This window comes from Drosophila tropicalis, unplaced genomic scaffold, assembly GCF_018151085.1.
Source record: "Drosophila tropicalis isolate 14030-0801.00 unplaced genomic scaffold, ASM1815108v1 contig_158, whole genome shotgun sequence".
NCBI lineage: Eukaryota > Metazoa > Arthropoda > Insecta > Diptera > Drosophilidae > Drosophila > Drosophila tropicalis.
Genome location: NW_027172602.1, coordinates 7,911,054 through 7,930,283, shown reverse-complemented (window position 1 = coordinate 7,930,283; position 19,230 = coordinate 7,911,054). Strand labels below are relative to the sequence as shown.

Here is a 19,230-nt window from a genome sequence, read left to right as displayed (position 1 = left end):
GTCTGCATTTTGTTGAAATATTCTCTCAGTAAAATGAGCTTTTAATTCAAATTTTCTCAGTTTGCCGCTCAGTATGAAGACAATTTTGAGCTTTCAATTCAAATTTTTGTTGCCGCCAAGTTTCGAGATTGTGGTGGAGGGCGAGTTTTCGAGTTCGAGAAAAGCACGAATATCGTATTTGGCGGGCATAGAGGTCGCCACTAAAGCTCCACTGGGCCAAGCGAAAGATGGCAGATGGCCCCAGCAAGCATTCGGGTCCAGCAGCCGAAGCCACAGTCTCGGCAATTGTAGAGTCCTTTTAGGCAAAGGATGCTACGAAATTTGCGCAGTTTGCGTGCGGTTTTCGGAGTAAAAGGTCGCAGCAGCTACAAGTAGAGCAGCAGCAGCAGCAACCGGAGGACGACAAAAAAACAGAAAAAAAACACAAAAAAAAAAAAAAAACAGATGTAAGGACTCTCTCTCTCTTACGTTTCCCGCAAACCCGACCACCCACTACTTAACTGATTATCTATCGAAGTGAGCAAACAAAAGTGTTGAATAATAACCAGAAGCAAAAATGTTCTTCAAAATTATTTAAATTTCATAATTTTCAACATTTTTTTTGTTGTTGTTGGAATTTCATATTTATTTTTGAGTGTCGGCTTTTAAATTGTGTTTGTGTTTGTGTATGTGTGTGTGTGTGTTTTTCTTAACGGTTTTTATTTCAAGTCGAGTGTATTTTTTTTCCATTTTGTTTTGCTCGGTCTTTTGCTTTCAAGTTTAGTTCGTTGTTGTTGTTGTTGTTTAGAAAATGTGCCGGGCGTGTCGTCCTTTTATTTCTGTGTGTGTGTCCCTAGTGTGTGTGTGTGTGTGTGAATAACTTTATAACTATTGCCTGTGGTATGAATTTTATATGAGTTTTTTTTTAAACAAATTTTTTTCTTGTGCACAGAATTGAAAACGGGAGATCAAAAGGCGAAATAATGAAGAATTAAATAATAATAAAAAAAAAAAAAAAAACATTTAAAAACAATTGAAAACGAAATAAAGTTCAAAATTGGCTTTGCAAGGACCCTTGGATTACCTTGTAAAGACACATTATCAAACAACAAAACGGACACGAAAAGAAAGATAAGCATAAGCGAGGTAAATAGAGAAGAGAAACGAGAAAAGTCATAAAAAAAAGAAACCTAGACCATTCCCAGACCATTCTTTGCATATCCTTTATCATCATCCACAACAACAACGACAGCAACAACAACACATCATTATTTTGCGCCTTTTTTGCTCCTTTCTTTCGTTGTATCTTTCTGGTTTTAGGTTTTTCGTTTTTTTTTTTTGTTTTCTATTGCCTTTGATGTTCAGGATACTGAAAATTATTTTGTGTGTGCTACCAGAAAAACAACGACAAGAAAAACAAAAATATAGAAGGAACATAGAAAAAAATAAGACTACAAAGCGAATAGTTGAGGGCGGTACTGTGTGTGGATGGGATGGCATGGGCGGGGTGAAATGGGGTCTTTGGGGTCTCCGATAACGACCATGATAAGCAACTTGTTATGTATGGGTATGAGATGGCAATGATGACAATAAGGATGATACTGACGATGACGATGATGATGATGAAACCTTTTGCCTGCGGTTTTCTTCTGTTCTTGCCTCTTTCGTCTAACAGAAAAGGACCCCAAATACCCACCACCACCAAGAACATTCTAGCCATAACAGGTCAAAATCGAATCATTTTGTAGGCTTTACATTTAATTTGCATGGCATTTCTTTTGAGCGGTTTCTGTGGAAAGGATAAGGCAAAAGGTTCTCGCATTGCTAAATGAAAAGATGAAAGTAAATTTTCTGTTGGTTAGACCGTTTTATTCAATTTCGCAATTGAGCCACACACAAAAGAAGTTAACGAAAATTGGATAGTCCATTAAATATAGTTTTCCAGTTTCTTTTTTTTTTTTTGGTTCTTTCTTGGCTTAGTATTTTGATATGATTTGATAAGAACTTATGTACATATTTCATTATTTTTAAATTCCATTTCAATTCAAGCAGCAGAAGCAAGAAGAAGCCCACAAAAAGAAGGACGAAGGAGGCTAGCTTTAAGTGCAGCAAAAGTTCCTTAATTTTCTGCAATTTTTTTTGACTTTTTTTGTTTTTTGGTTTTTCTGCTTGTTTGTCTTTGTATTCGTTGGCAACAAAGACAACGACGCCTACCCCAAAGGCAAGTTAAATTGAGGCAACCAAACCGTGTTGTTGCAGCCGCATAAAATGGCCGCAATGCAAGCAACAGCAGCAACAGAAGCAACAGCAACAGCGGCAACAGTGCAGCATATTGAAGAACTGAGCAAATGAATGAGACTGAAAATGAAGCACAAGATGATGATGATACAAATGCAGATAATGATGATCATGATGATGATGCAGAGCTGCATAGCCATGCCAAGTGCCAACAGCAACAATCCATGCGAAAGGTTTAACTAAGTGCCAAAGGCAACAACGAACGACAAACGCAAAAGAGAAGCAGCGAACTAAACAAAATCAAAACTAAATTTATACAAGAACAAAAAGAGAAAAGAAATATATATATAAATTTCTATATACATCAAAAAAGGCGTGAAGTTTGAAAAGACACAAGGACAAAGACAAGAAACTCCAGAGAAGAGAGCAAAGGAGAAGCAGAGAAGCATAATCAAAAAACAAGCAAACACACAGAAGCACTCTCACACACACACACACACACACACACACCCACATAAGGCAACCGCAGCAGCAACATGTCAACTGCATTACATGAAAGTGGGCGTAACGCCGCCTTCTTTGGGCTGGTGTTACTTCTGGTAACCGCAACTGCATTGCCGGCACCCAAACTGGATCGAAAACCCGAGTCACATCGTTTGCAGATTGGTGTTGAAGGGGCGATGCCCACTTTGATAGTTGCCCAGCAGCAGCAGCCATCATTACCCACACCACCGCCACCACCACCATCACTACCACCAACAACAACAACAAGAACGACAATGGGTGATAATGCTTTAAGTGTAACCAACGCAAATTTTGAAGTTAACACCACAAGAAGCACATTTAAAACCACCACTGAGCAAACAACAAAAGCAACAACCACTCTGAAGGCAACAAATATATATTCACCGGTGGTCCATTTGTTGGATTTGGAACAAACAGTGGCGCCACCTATCAACAGTGGACACGATGGCGAAAAGTTTACAAGGAAAAAGCAATTGCAACAGGATAATTATCCAACCACCAGACCAACCACTTTTACAACAACCACAATCGAAAGTGAAATGGAACGCATACCAACAAGTCCCACCACCAGCACCACCACCACTCTAGGCACCACCACCACCACCAATAAGCCCAAACACAATGGCTACTTGGGTCCAATTTTTATGGGTGAGAAAACGTTTAGTGTACTGCATCCACTTAAGAAACCCAAACAAGAACCACCCAGCAACAACAACAACAACAAACATGAGGCATCAATTGAATCGCAATTACGGAATGGACGCATCGTCGAGATATTGGCACCGACAGCTTTGTTAGAGCAGAATACCGCAGACTCGACCATTGCCCCACCAACTGCACCGCCCGCCTCATTGGCTGCATCATCGTCATCGTTGAAGCTATCGACAACGGTTTTTCAAGTGGCTGCCGATATGCAGACAAGCACCAGCACCGCAACTAGTGGACCAGCCGAGGAGACTTTGGCCTCCCTTCAAGCCCAATTGCCACCGCGTACCGAATCGAAAATATCGGATATTCAGATTGAAGTTTACGACTCCACGGTCGATTCGATTGTTGCCTCAACCAATTTTCGGGACAATGAAGGCTACTATGCCCGGCCAGCCGTGGATGTGGGAGAGGCGGAAGAGACGGTAATGGGCGGCACCACTAAACCACCCACCCAACCGATGGTTCAAGAGCGTTTCACACAATATGTAATCGATAGAGCTGATGTTTCTACTCAACCTGCGGCAGGATTGGGCAAGCAAGTGCCGGCGGCCATTGAGATTCATATCAATGTGTCCGAAGCCCTGGGCGGGGAGAGTGAAGATCTAGAGTTCTCATATCGTCAACCAAGCAATGCTCCAAATGAGAAGTCCAGCAAGCTAAGCGATGAGATTTTGGTGGTGGAAATCATCGACAACGGGGATAACAGCACCGAGAATTCGGCCAGTGGCAGTGCCGAGCATGTTAATCCGATTTTTACGTTCCCTTCGGATGCGGCCATAGCCACACCTCAAGTACGACCACCCCAATTGCCGCAGGATGCTCAAGATGAACTGTTTATGGCGGATGTAAAGGGCGATGTGCCACGACCACCGCCTCCGCCACCGCCGCCGCCGCCACGTAAGCCCAGTGCCATTGATCGTGACTCGGATACGATTTTCTACATTTCCAATACGGAGGTAAAGGTGGGAGAATCTCTGCCCACAGTCAGCAGTGCAGGTTCTACTCTGGAGCAGCAGCAGCAGCAACAACGTAAGATGCAACTGGAGAATCAATTCTTTCCTGCCAACTACATGATGGAACGAACGTCTGTTGCCACGCCCCGCTATGAGGAGGATATTATACTATCACCCTTGCACCACAACGCCGCAGACACTTTGAAGATCTTTCGCAGTGGCAGCAACAGCGGTAATACTGGCGATGGAGCACCACCTCTCGATGTCACCTATGTGGGTGAGTCGGTAATCGAGGTGGAGCAACAGTCGCCAGCAGCCAGGCAGTCAACCACCATGAGATCGTTGCCGAGCAGCAGTGCCCCATTGCCCGACATTATCATACAGCCAGCAGTTCTCCCGGATTTGGCAATTGGAGTGCCTGTTATTGGTGAACTTCCACCACAGATTGAGCTCAAGGAGATCGACTATATGCCCGGTGAATTGGGACTCAGTCCAAATGGCATTGGCATCTATGAGAACGAAATACAAGGCAATTCCTTGGCCATGGACACGGATAGTGAAAGTGAACCGGATGTCATCGAAAGCTCTATACAATATGGTGGCGATCTAATTGATGACGGCGCTGGTGGTGGTTTCGATGGCGTCGAGGGTTCCTATCCCTTTGACAGTCCTGCCCATCGTATGCAACAGGCGGTGGCCCCACACCATCATCATTTGCATCGAGAAAACGAACCCGTGGCCGAGATATTGAATGCAACTTTACTACAACACAATGACAGTGGAGCCGGGGCATCGGCCATGGCTCCATTACTGGCCAATGGCAGTCAAATGCCCGAACGTATGGGCAATGCAACTGCTTTATCTGAAGATCCTTCAAACGATTTTGATGGTGAGTCAACGCACACACACACACACACTGTCACACCTCTCAAACTCAATTTGTTTGTTTTGTTTTTTGCAGGTTTCCTCAATCTATTTGCAGTTTCCATGGGTCTGATTATAGTTATTCTACCTTCGGCTCTGTTGGTCTCAATGTATTGTGCTGTTCGGTAAGTTGAGCTCCCAATAAACATTTCGATTTGATCTGCTTAGTAAGCCCGAATGTCACAAATGCATTGTTAAGGAAACCCAATGAAGTTGAAAGAAACTCCCTAACCCTGGAATGTTAGACAATTGCTTAAGTATAGGAGTAAGAGTAGTTTAGCCTCAACAAATTGCGTATACGCACAGTGTTATAAGGGGAAAGACAAATCTGTGATGGTGTCTCTGTCTGTCGGTCTGTCGGACTGTCTGTCTGTCTGAATGTCTGCCTGCCCGCCGGGCATAATACATAAATCTTGAGTATGCCAGAAACGCCAAATGCGAAGCAACACCAAAATGCCAAACAAAATGATAGGACCAAAATGAAGGCGCTACAAATCAAGGCAAGCAGTTGAGTTGAGAGTCAACGCCGGAAGCGGAAGTCGCCAGACGAGACAACAGTCAGCCAGTTGGTTGGTTGGCTTTGGCTTTGGATGACTGGATGCTTATACAAAGAGATGATGTAGATGCCAAGGCAGAAGGCTAACAAGGCTGAGAGGACTGTGAGAGGTGACTGAGCCGCAGGAAAAACGCATAAAACGGCAAAATGGCAACCACAAAACGTTGCCAGTTTGTTTGTGCCTCCCTTCAAACAAAAAAAAAGGTGCCAACCATAGAGAGAGAGAGAGAGAGTGCTGAAAATGAGGAAAAAGGAAATAAATTTTCGTTTCGTTTCGTTCGTTTGGGAGGAAATTGCACAATAAACTCTCGAGACGAGAAATTAGTTGTGCGTGTGGCTCATTCGCGGCGGCTTCTCAACTTCAACCAAAAATACTCACACACAGACTCCCTACCTCTCTCTCTCCCTCTCTGTCTGTCTCGGTCCTCTCTTTCTCTTTCTGCCTATGTGTTTGGGTGTGTAAAAAGTCATAAATTCTCGTTTTATTTTAATTTTTTTTTCTTGCTGTTGGGTTTTAAAGAGGATAAGCCAAGGCTAGAGGCTTTTGCTTAAGACTTTACAGACTTAGCTGAAATGTGGCAACATTTTAGAGTTTGAGTTACGAAAAATCATATTAATATTTTGATTGTTATGTATCAAGGGAAACTTTGAATGAGATAATCAGTAGGGCTCAGAACTGTGGCGGCTTAACTTTCGGTGGCAACATTAGAAATGCATAGGATTTTAAGAGAAGCCTGTCATGCTATGGCTGGGCTGGCTGGCAGAACAAACTTTTTCTAGACTTTTCATTCAGCCAATTCTCAATCCCTTTCTTTCACTCACTTTCTCTCTCTCTCTTTCGCTCTTTCTCTGCAGTTATATGCTAAACAAGAATACGGCAACGGGTGCCCAAGGCGATGACAGCGAACAGGGCCAGGACTCGGCTAAAAATGAGGTAAGTTTTAGTACCATAGAACGGAGAGAGCGACTCTGAAGAAAGAAAAACAAAAAATAAAAAAAAAAAAAACACACACACCGAAAATACATACAGTACAACAACAACAATGGAGAGAATGTGCTGGCATCCAAGAGAAACTTCAATTGAAATTTAAACGCAAAATGCCGTCAAAGTGTCTTAAAAACTTTGCCGCACCACAGTCCCAGTTTCAGCAGTCGCATAACAACCACCCCCAACTACCCCTCGCCCACAGCTATTTCACCTTCACCACTTTTCTTTCTTTCATACAATTAAATGCATACATATTCTCCACCCCTTCCCTCATTCATCCACCATCTTTCAAGGTGCCTTACTCCTTCGTTCCCTTCCTTTTGTTAAAACAAAAATTAAAACAATGGCAAAAATTTCCGCTCGTAATTTCATTGCGTCGAAAAGTGTTGGTAGGGCTGATGAATAGGATGAAGTAATGGGGATGGTTTCGGGTTGGGAGGATAGTTAGTTGTGTTGCAGTAGTTTTTTCTGACGATCCTTGCCCAAAAAGTTTCTTGGCTGAAGGAATGAAATTAAATAGCTTCGTGTCGATACTGTTGCTCCTATCATCCGTCTCTCTCTCTCTCTCTCTCTCACCCATTGTGTGGGTGTGTATTGTACAAAGCTTTTCACACTTACAGTCACCGTCGTCGCCATCAGCATCCTTAGCATCTTCCGGAAGAGAAGCACCCGCCATCCATACCATCCATAGACATCATCAGCAGGTGATGGCGCACTGTGTTCAGCCTATTAGATTTCAATTTGAGCAGGACACAATGACAAACACAGGTGATCCAGCATTGTCAGTGATTAGAGATACAGTTAGTGATAATAATGTGGATGACCCTCTAAAGATTATCGGTCCAAATGGATCGATAACAAAGATGACGCTCAAAGATAATCATCTGATTGTTGTGACCGAAGAGCGCCATGTAAGTGTCTGTTTCGTATTAACTTAGTCGTGTGTTTGTGCTTATCGTCGTCTCTTTCGCTCGTCTCTCTCTCTCTCTCTCTCCTAGTCACTCTTTTTTCAACTCTGTCTTATTACTTTGTTTCTTGTTTTTGGTATATTTTATTTAAACCACTTTTTGCATACTTATAGAAATAGTTAAAACCTGTTATGTTCTTGCCAATAAGGCATATTAACGGATATTGCCAAAAGCCTCAAAGTATATACATAAGTATATAGTCTTGATCAGTAATATGAGATAAGTGCATTTGATTTTCCATCTCTCCTTCTAACTGTCTGTCCGTTTGGATCAATGCAAACTCTTCTTAGGAATTCGTACTTCTATATATTGTACATCTTGGATTCATTAAGATCGGAGAACTATATAATTATCATCAGATTAATATCTTTATTACCTTCTCAGGCGATTGGCGTAGTATTTCTTAGTCATACTCTTACTCATTAGAGATAAGATCAGACTATTTTATCAAATAGCTCCAAATAGAAGTTCTTTTTTTTGTCTTAATTGTCCCGATACTTGATCTTAATGTTGTTCTGTGTGTGTCTCTGTGTGTGTGTGTGTGTCTGTACTTGTATTTAGTTAGTGTTGTTTATTATCCTGTAACTACTTATCTTAAGTAATGCCTGCCTAAACTTGTAATGGAATGCAAAGAAAATACCCAAAATGTATGGCTGTCTCTTTTGAAATAATTTTTTGCTCTTTTCCACTGTGACTTTACCTTGACTCTCCTTTTCTCTCTCTCTCTTTGTCTTTCTTGAATTGAAAGTGACTTTAACCGGTTGTGTTCAGTGTTCAGTATTGCTAAGATGGTTGTCCTTGCCATGCTCCAGTATCTCATTTCACACATTTGCCCATTTTACTGCTTGTCATCTGTCATTTCTCATCACAGGTGTGTATGGGTATGACTCTGTGTCTGAGTGTGTGTGTGAGTGTGTGTGAATGCTGCACCTTGAGGCTATCAGGACTGAGAGCCAGCATTTGTCTATCTGTGTGAGTGTTGTCGCCTTTGATTCCTCCAGCTAGAGCCAAGTGTCAACCATTTGTCAGAACCTTGAAGTCAGTCTTGTGACTGTGTTTTCTATATGTTTAGGTGTGTGCGTGTGTGTGTGTGTGCGAGGTGTAAATGTGCTAGAAGCGTATGCAAATGCAATTTTCGACACTTTCCGCATGGCAGCCACTCAATTTATCTACTTCTGGCCCATTGCCCCAAAAAATCACCCTTTTCCTTCAAATTCAACCCATATCTCTGCGACCCACACAAATGAGTTTTTTTTTTTTTTTATATTTTTCTTTTGTTATGGTTGTTGTACTGTAGATGCTGCACCCCGCATCCCCACGAACCCCACAATCCCCTCACGATTTCTCTCTTTCTTGTATCTTGTTTTGTGTCTTGCACCAATTCCACATAAAGTAGGCTAAAATATCGCGAACTGAGTGTTCAATTTACTTTCCGCAGGACATTTCGAGAAATGCTCGCGAAACGAAAATGCACACGGACAAGGATGGGGTGTTTGTGGTGGAGGTGGCACGTGGCATCGACTCGAAACAAATGCCACCAGACAGTCCTGGTGTGCTGGAGACAACCGAATTGCCCTTCGATACCAAGCAGCAGGCGAATGGATTGCATGTGCTCAATGAGCAATCGCTGCCACCCAGTCACGAGCAGGTGCAAATCCATGCCCCACCCATAGATTTTGCCAATTCACAGCCAGCATCGGCGATTGCATCAATGGTTGGTGGCACTTCGAGTACTTTGCACTTGATTGAAGAGGAGGAACAGCAACTGAATGATCCAGAGTTAGAGCCAGACCTAAACCTAGAGCAGGAGAAAATCGCACAGACCGGCTTATCTCAATCTGATCTTAGTTCCACATCGTCGGGTGATTCAAACAAACGCTATACATATGGCAACCAGGAGTTGTATGTTATTGAGCAGCCGGGTTATGCAACTATTTCGCCCACAGCCCAGCCAATAATACCGAATCCAAGTCCACCCACAGAAGATGTAGGCAACAACAACGACGAAAAGCAACAAGAACAGCAGCTGGCAAAGGAGGCAGAGCCACAAACGGAACCTAAACCTGAACAAAAGCCACAGGCAGAGCCTTCGAGAGAGTCCCAGCCAGAACTTCAGTCAGAGCCACAGTTAGAGCCACAGTTAGAGCCACAGTCAGAGCCACAGTCAGAGCCACAGTTAGAGACGGAGACGGAGATATTGGAAAATATTGCTGTACCCCCAGCAGCTTTTGGTAATTATCATCAAGCTGATGAGACTGATGACAAGGCTGACCTAAAGCAGGAGGAAAACACCTATGATAGCCTAATGAGTTTGCCGGCTCCGCCATCCACAGAGGAAATCAAAGAGCTAAACGATTTTACGCTCATCGAATCGAATCAATTGGATTCGCTGCCCCCACCACCACCACCACCAACTGATGCCAATGGCAATGGACATGCTAAATTCGAAGAACAATTCGAAGCGGAAGCGGAAGCGGGAGCCATAATTAGCAATGGCAATGGCAATGCCAATGGTAACGCTGCCAGCAAGGTCGTCCTCCCAGTAGCCTCCGTCTCCGTTTGCGTCACTCAGCCAAGCGATGAGCCAACCACTTTAACGCCGCCTGCCTCGCCGCCAGCCTCACCGCCGCCACAACCACCAGCGACCATCTATGGCAGCGGCAATGGTCAGCTCACCAATGGCATCATCCATCCCATGCCAGTTGATGTCAATGGCAGTTAAGGAGCAACTGGGTAAGCCAAAAAGAGTAACCAATAAAAAAAATAAACAAAAGAATAAGCAAGCCTGTCGAGGAGACTACGACTCTCGAGCTCACACACACACACACAAACAAACACAAAGCAGTAATTTAAGGTAATTGATTTCCCATTCACTTTAATGCTTTACCAACTCATCTAAGCCATCTCGGTAATCCTTTCTAAAATTCATGGAAGGGATCTTTAAAGTAATTCATTACAAATCCCATGTGTGTGTGTGTCTATGTGTGTGTGCACTCTATGTTACTTGGATCGATCTCTCGAAGAGATGCAGAACATCTTCTTAGTCATGTAAGTTTATTCTTAGGATACGAAGTACACCTAAATAACCCAACATTTTTCCCACTTAACTGTTTGTTGAAAGCCAAAAAACATAAAAAAAAATACAAAAAAAAAAAAAAAAAACATTTGAAATAAAAATAAATTTACAAAAAAAAAAAAAAAAATTAAATAAATGCATTAATAAAATATTTCCAAATAGCCGTAATAGCAACAACAACATCCAATTAAATGGGATTAACTAATAAAGTAAAATAATTAATTGTTTGCCTATTTGCGGCTGGCCAACAAAACAATTTACAAAATAGTCAAAAAAAAAAAAAAAAACAAAAAAAAAACCCCCCAAACCAAACCCTTGCCAAAATAAGTATTTCAATGTCTATAAACTATAACAAAATCGAAAATAAAAATAAAACCCAATAAACAAAGTGAAACACACAACATCTACATGACAAAATATGAACAACAACATTAAAAAATAAGTAAATTTAATAATGCATAATTAATTATTTAAATTATTTACACAACCAAATTGCCAAAGGTAAAAACGTAATGTAATCGAGTTGGAGAACTAAAGAGATAGATAGAGAGAGAGAGAGAGAGAGAGAGAGTGAGAAAAGACAAGGAAAAAATCGAATTGAAATTAAAATTGTTTTAAAATTTGTGTTTTTTTGTGTGGCTGATTCTGTGTATAGACCAAGGGAGGGTAATAGCAATGTGAGAGGGCAAAGGGGAGAACTAAATTGAAGATCGGTTTCGTGGCATAACAAGAGATCAGCAAATACTAATACTCATTTCAAATTGTTTATACAATATGTTTGAAATCATTTCAAAAGTCTGTTTTCAATGTCAATCGGACCCAAGTTTGATCTTTTGATCATTAACATCGTGTACAGTGCACGTTCTGTTAACTAACATGGAATGACAGGGCGGGCTATGTTAGCTTTGCCAGAGTTTTATTCTCTTTCATTAATCTTCTTAGCAAGTAGAACAGACAGATAGAAGGAAATTTCAACCCGTTGAATAACATATGCAGATCTTTGGAAGAGCATCTAAAATAAATGTGCCGAATAACCCCAGAGGAAAAGGCAAATAATGATGATAGCAATTTATACAATACATATACCTAAACTTATATAAACTTTTATCAATAAAAAAAAAAAAAACAAGTATTAGTAATTAGGAAATAGTTGATTTTTTTTTTAAGGAAATGCTGATGAAATAATTAGATATCTACTATTGGATTCAATAAAGAAAATACTAGAGAAATCTGAATGGAAACTTTCTTATCCATCTCTCTCTCTCTCTCTCTCTCTCTCTCTGTCCGTCTCTATCTCTCTTGCTGTCTTTGTCTTTCTCTTTTCGTATATAATTATATATAAAAAAAGAGAAAATCCAAGCACTAGAAGTGGCCTGGTTTCTTTTTTTTTTCCAAATAGTAGAATTATATACCAAAAATATAAATACTTAAGGGAATATACATATATATATATATAGTATATATGCATATAATCGAGAATGGAATGAAAGTATCTAACCTAGTGAAGTTGCAAGATCTATGAAAAGCCTATTGCACGATCTAGGTTTAGAGTAGGACATATAACCATACGATTCAGATTCAGATTGAGATTGAGATGGAGTTATGTGTTTACTTCATTTTGTTCCTTCATTCTGTTTTTGTTGTTTCTGTTTTTGTTTTTGAGGATAAAGTTGAATTAAAATTGTTTACAATTGTTTTATTGACAATTTCTTTGAGATGGTTAGAATTGAATGATTATATATAATATTACAATATATACACACACACACACACAAACACACAGACACACACACACACAAATACTTAGGTACTATGTGGAAACGTAAAGGTCTACTCAATAATAGAAATGAAAATGGAAAAGCCATATGGAAAGCGAATAAACTAATCTTAGGCAAGTAAACATTATTTTTTTTTGCTCGATAACGAACAAATATGGAAAAAATGAAAAAAATGATGAATAAGTAAATGTGATTGTTATTTAACCTTAAGTTATAAATGAAAAACAAAACAAACAAATCTTCAACTGAAATGTGTGTATGTATGTGTATTTGAATAAATAACAAAAACCAAATTGAACCGAACCGAATGGCAAAAGCAACAAGAAAACCAAAAACTATGTAAGCATAAAACAACAAAACAAAAAAAAAAAAAAAAAAAAACCAAAAAAAAAAAAAACACATGAAAATCCATACAGAATAAAAATGAAATTCAATACAAAAAGCAATTGCTAAAGTTTTGTATTCATTTGTCCACTCATCGGGTAAATAATGTCCTTTGGGGTGGGGGGAGGGGGGGGGACCAGGACACTTTCACACAGATGTGCCAAGCATATAATGTTCGATCGGCTTTTGGTCGGGGGCCGTTGGGGTATCAATAAAAATTAACAAGCCCTTAACAGCCGCCACTTACAGTAGCGCCAAGAAACAAGGGCGGGGAGAGGGAGATCCATGAGCGTTTCGCTTAAAGACCCATAAAGCTTGCTGTCTGCTGCCAACCGAAAGGACTCAAAAGGACGTTGCCATAAACACACCCAACATTCGAAGCAGTTGCAAGGATAGAGGGCGAGCGAAAGACGAAGCCTCACCCACCCACACACACAACTATGACTGCAATGTGCTGGTAATGCTGGAGGTTTCATGACTCGGTTTTGGTTTTTTTCGCCCCCTCCTCCTCCTCTTTTTCATTTTGGTCTGCTTGGAGTTTGCAGGCTGAAGGATGCCTTTGCTCGTTGGTCGTTGGCGCTGCAGTTTAGAGCTGAACGTTTTGAATTTCATCTGAGACCGAAATGTACGAGTTGGCGGGCAACAGCTACAATCATCCATGGGCACTATAAGGAAATGCGAGTGCTGCAGGTTTTCTATTTAATACTCAGCAGATGAATTTCATTTTTCATTTACGGCATTTTGGCCACGAATGCTTTGCATTATAATCAGTAAGTATCCTATATATATATGTGTATGGGTAAGTATAATCAATTTTACTATGCCTCATTCTTCATGTTTTGCAAGGTGCTTTAAGGGGACTCTGAAGTGTTTTGAGGGAATTCAAAAGCTGGGTAGACAACTAGTCGTTACCTTTTTGATCTTACCACATGCATATTCTTTTTCATTTAATTGCAGGCCAGCTCATGTTTCTAGCTGTTTTTCTCTTTAGATTTTTTTGTACTGGCTTTAACTTTTTACTAATTTTAAATTGCTCTCACCAAGGATGGCAGGCAGGATGCCTGGATGGTTGGTTGGCGTCGCTGGCGTAGGTTTTGGGGTACTTGACTGGTTGTCAAGTGCTAAAGCCTCCTCGTCCTATGTGTGTGTGTGTGTGTGGAGTGTGCTCGAAAGTTGAGCCGACTTGAAAATTTAATGAAATGCTCGGTACTCTTGGGCTTGGGGCTTGGGGCCCTGGGTCCTATTCCTATTCCTATTCCTATTCACCATCTGCAGGCGACTGTGACTGACTCTAGAATATTTGGGAAAGCTGCCTTTCCATGGGTCTCTTACCTTGCCTCCTGTCCGCTGGGCGTCTGCATTTCAAATTATTTTTAATTGTCATGTTTGCGGCGCTTCATTTAAGGCCAGAAACAGCTCACTCCTCTTGTTGGCCCTGTCAAAGACATGAAAGGATATCTCTTTCTTCCCAAACCACCCACAATTTTACCATGGCTTTTTTGGAGCCACTTTGGCGCATTTGCGGCTTTACCATGTCCGTTCTGTGTGGCGTTTGTGGCCATCAAAATATTTATGCCATGGACAGTTTGATTAACCGCAAAACAGGCAAACGAAACGGAACGACAACCAGAACCAGAATCTGGGACCAGGAACCAGGACCACAACCAGAACCAGAACCAGAAGTAACAACCATGTGTAGTAGGGGTGAACCACACTGCCTCTTTTATAATTAAAATCAAATTAACTTGCACACACACACACACACAGCAGATGACTACTCTCTCTGGCTGCTGACTGAAGGGTGACCTGGCAAAAGGCTAGCCGGAAAGTTCAGTATGGGATATTATGATGGGTAGCATTATGCAATTTGCCCTCAGGCATCAAAAAGATAAAGTGTCTGTGTGTGTGTGTGTGTGTAGAGATTGTAGAATGACAGCAGCAAATTTATGACATACAAAAATGAAATTGACATTTGGCCAACTCGTATGATGCAGTCAGTTCAATCATTATTTTCCCCCCGTCTAGCCAATCATTATGGAAACCAAAACCGAAATCTGCATCTGAAATGTATCTGAACCCAAAACTCCCTTCACCAGTTTAGTTTGAAACTGAAAATGGAGCCTGCAGGAGATGCGGGTCATTAGTTAACAGGGAAAAGGATACAAACTCAGTTGCATTTCCATGTCGCATGGCTTATCTGATCTTGCCTTGATTTAATTTCCATTTAATATTTTAGGTAATTTCGTTACACATAAACTAAAAAAGTTAAAACCAACAAGAAATTCATCAAATTAGTGCGACAAATTGGTTTGGTTTTTTTTTGTATTGCTCCTGCAGTGATTGATTGATGAATGGAAACTATTGGCAGACCAATGTAATGGTTGATTGAATTCAATTATGAATACACACAATTGAGCTATTGAGCATAATGACAATGAACATTGCATATAGTCAGGACTGCATTCAAGTCACCTTGAACAACTGAAAAGGTATCTCTTAACTGGAACAGATCCCTCCCTGTTGCATATTCATAAACTTTTAATTGAAGAAAATATTTGATTTATTTTGACAGCTTTTCTTGGGCCACAAAACCCATAACCACTTCGATCTAATCCATTTTAATTAGACAAATCAACAAACACAATGATTAAGTTAGGCTTAATGATGGTCAGAGAGGATGTGCATTGGCCGGGATTGTTCAATTTACAGCTACATGAAATGGGCAAGACTTAATGCCGGACATTGGCCATTGGTTAAACAATTCGTTTGTTCCTTTTCGACCCAAAAAAACGGTCACATCGAAATCGAAGGCGGAACTGCTGGAGCTGGAGCTGGAGCAGGAGGCATGATGAAATTAGTAAAATGTCGATACTGGCAGCCACTTTGCATAATCACAACGAGAGGGAGAGAAAGAGCGAGAGAGAGAGAGAGAGAGTGAGAAATGGAGTGAGAGATTCAATTAAACTGTTCGACGTTTAAAAAACCAAATAAAATGGCAAATAAAAATCCAAAATTAAATTCATGCCGAGAGACCGCCGAGAGTGTGGCCATATCCAGTTGTCCCCCCCCCCCCCCCAACCGACCATCCCATTCCCGTGTGAAACATTTCATTGGCATTTCAATTTGATTTGCTGGCCAGGGCAGACATCCTGCAGACGAGTCGGCCACGGCCATGAAGCCTCAGCATGGGCATCAGAGCGGAGTATGGCCGCGTTTTAATGTGCAAATCGTTTGAATTGTTTGAATCAATTAATTTTCTGGCCACGCGCATTCAACAAAAAAAAAAAAAAAAAAGGGAGAAAAGTGCCCCCAAAAACGTTCAAATCTATTTAAAATGATTGACAGTGGAGCGCTTGGTGCAGCGGGGGGGAGGGGGGTTGGGACTTTAAATGGAATCAAAATCGGAGACTCGTAATCAAATCAAACGTGAATAGTATGAGTAATGCATATTTGTGTGTGTGTATGTAAAGACTTCTTATGCTGTCCACTGACACTTGAGATTAATGAACGTAAAGACGAAAGGATTCAGAATGAAATTACCAGCTGACATACAGGAAAATAAAATGAGAGAAGAGGAGGAGGATGAGAAGGAGCAAAGCCCTGGAACTATCCAAGTGCATGAACTATGAAGCAAAACTGGCAACATTACAGAACTACGGCACTCAAACGGGGACTCGGAGACATTGAGCCGGCAGACTGTAATCCGAAAAAAGGAAACGCGTTGCGTATACGTTCGCAACTCACACACACACATGCAGAGAGAGAGAGAAAGATATGTATGTTTGTGCATATATCCTTTGTCATTTATCATTTGCCATGGCTGCGAATCCTTTTGCACGTTCTCATTTTGCTGGCACTTCTGCTCCGCCCTCGACTTTGCCCCCCTACTGCTCATGCGGCTTGTGGATTGCGGATGCGGGTCAACGTAACGGGCGTAGTGTCACTGCACTGCTCCACCTCCGACTGCCTACCCCTATATGCTCCTTCATATGCTCTTCAGTTTTGGTGACCACCCTGCCACCTCCATGGACCATCGCCTCTGCAACATCCTGCTATCCTTTGCCTATCCTTGTAACCGCGTTGTATAATCGAAACCTTCTGTCATTTTCTTGTCGTTCTGTTCAGCTCTGCTCCGCTCTGTCCTGTCTGTCCTGACTGTCCTGTCTGTCTGTTTGTCTGTTTGTTTGTTTGTTTTCTTGTGTTGCATGTTGTTGCCAATTGTTGTATCTGTTATTGTCATTGCCATTGTTGTTTGTGTTGTTGTTATTATTGTTGCCGTTGTTGCCCCTGCGTTTTTATAACCGGTATGCTGGCTGCTGCTGCATGTGTCCATTCCATTCAGGGTATAAGGGGCAATAATTGCTGACAAAATAGAACTAAAAAATCATCAAGTCCTTACACAGATACCGCCCATACAACAAAAAACTCATTTTTCTGCCGTATCCTGGGATTAACGTTATGCAATCTTGTTTGTGAGTGCATAACGAACTAACCCAATATTTGTCTTGTGTTTGGTAAAGGGTAACAACTTGTGCGTATACATTTCACATAGATGATATCTTTTTTAAGCTGATTCTTTTACATCTCTCATACGAGAGGGTCTTAATGCCTTCGTTGGCATTATTGCATCGTGACCAACATGGCGTATACGCAATGTGCAGAGCAGCAATTTTCATTTTCCCTTTTCAGTTAGTTGTTGTTGTTGTTGTTGTTGTTTTTACTGCTGCCTCTCAGGCTGTTGTTGTTATAATATTTGCTGTTGTTGTTGTTGTTGTTTTAATGCACCAAAAATGTCACAACGACCAAAACTGGTGAAAAGCAACTGACCTCATTTATATCCATGACAGAAGTTGTTGCTGCTGCTTTTGCCCTCTTTTTTTGTTGGTTGTGTTTAATGTACGTGGGCGTGGCAAGTTTCTATGCTGGCATTTAATTGCAAATTTTACGCTTGTTCTAAATTAACCCCCAACCCGCCGTCTTTCCTTCCCATCAAACACACAGAGTGTGTGAGCGAAAGAGAGAGAAAGTTAGTTTTAGCTTTTTGTCTGTTTTGCTGCTGTTATGTACATATATTCTTCCTTTCTCCGCCTTAACCTTTCCTGGCATGTTCATTAGCCACAAAAATTCTCTTCTCTTTTAGTCAACACAGCACACACACACTCACACACACACCGACACAATATCTGTGCACTTGGACAGCCATATACACCTTGCTCCATTCACTCCGTTTTTATTTCTCTCCAACTGGCAATTTATGCATTTTGCTTGGCTTTGCTTTCGAGATGAAAAGTCACAACATCAGCCAGTGGAGTTGAATTTGTTTATAGCAAATATAACAAATCAGCAGGAGGCAAAAAAAACCCAAAACGAATCAAATATAGAAATTGATTTCGATTTCATTTCTCTTTTAATCTGCAGAAATCTTAGCCATTGGTAAACCATTTGCCTAGGCCCTATATCATCTATCGTTTTGGTTATATTCTAATTTGAAGTTCTTTCCCGTTGACCCGTAACCCTCTTACGGTAAAAAACAAAATGTTTTCTGATTTCGCCCTTGTCGAGGTTAATTAATTGCAATTTAGAACCATTAGCCAGTTGAAAGCCATCCAAAAGACAAGCAAAAATTGGCAAATGCTGAAAGGGTGTTCAATCAATGCACATCTTTATGTTTCTCTCTTTGTTCAATTTCAATGAAATTTTTCACATTTTCCATATAGTATATGTTTATTCTGGTTTGTTTTTTCTCATTCCTTCTTCTTACCAAGAGCCATGGGGCTCTTTGGCCCCATTTAAGCCTGTCCGAAATATTGCAACTGCGAAAATGTTGACAAATTGCAAAACGTGTTTAAATGCCATCGAAAATGTACAGAGAATTGGAAAGGAATGTTGCAAAAAAATATTTTGTATTTTTGCATTTGCTTTGTACATACATACATACATATGTATTTTCATATCTAATAACTAATACAATTGCAGCTATATGTATGCATTTGAAAATACTAATATATATATATATAGGTATGTATGTATATTTTTTTAATAACGTTATGGAAAATTGAAAGCAAATATAGCATAATAAAAAGCGCATAATTGTGAAATGGCAGGCCAGAGGAATTCAGGTGAAAGATATGCAAACTGATGCAGTTTCAAAAT

General features: G+C 40.8%; 1 protein-coding gene across 3 annotated transcripts; it reads left to right on the top strand.

Annotated features, from left to right (window-relative positions):
- The first annotated feature begins 341 nt into the window (after window positions 1-341).
- LOC137586630 (uncharacterized) lies at window positions 342-12,062 on the top strand. Of its 3 annotated transcripts, none has more exons than XM_068302735.1 (6): window positions 342-516; window positions 932-1,125; window positions 2,180-5,292; window positions 5,365-5,452; window positions 6,739-6,817; window positions 9,278-12,062. In XM_068302735.1, the coding sequence occupies exons 3-6, from the start codon at window positions 2,754-2,756 to the stop codon at window positions 10,559-10,561; spliced, it is 3,990 nt and encodes a 1,329-aa protein (XP_068158836.1). In that variant the 5' UTR covers window positions 342-516; window positions 932-1,125; window positions 2,180-2,753; the 3' UTR covers window positions 10,562-12,062. The 3 variants fall into 3 exon arrangements, with proteins under 3 accessions (XP_068158836.1, XP_068158834.1, XP_068158835.1); XM_068302733.1 differs by having other exon boundaries at window positions 2,032-5,292; XM_068302734.1 differs by having other exon boundaries at window positions 2,029-5,292.
- The last annotated feature ends 7,168 nt before the right edge of the window (window positions 12,063-19,230 follow it).

Excerpts from the sequence above, each read along its gene's own strand:
- LOC137586630 (XM_068302735.1), top strand. The coding sequence starts at position 2,754 with ATGTCAACTGCATTACATGAAAGTGGGCGTAACGCCGCCTTCTTTGGG. Across the intron at positions 5,453-6,738 it reads TCAATGTATTGTGCTGTTCG|TTATATGCTAAACAAGAATA; the intron begins GTAAGTTGAGCT and ends CTTTCTCTGCAG. Across the intron at positions 6,818-9,277 it reads AGGACTCGGCTAAAAATGAG|GACATTTCGAGAAATGCTCG; the intron begins GTAAGTTTTAGT and ends TACTTTCCGCAG.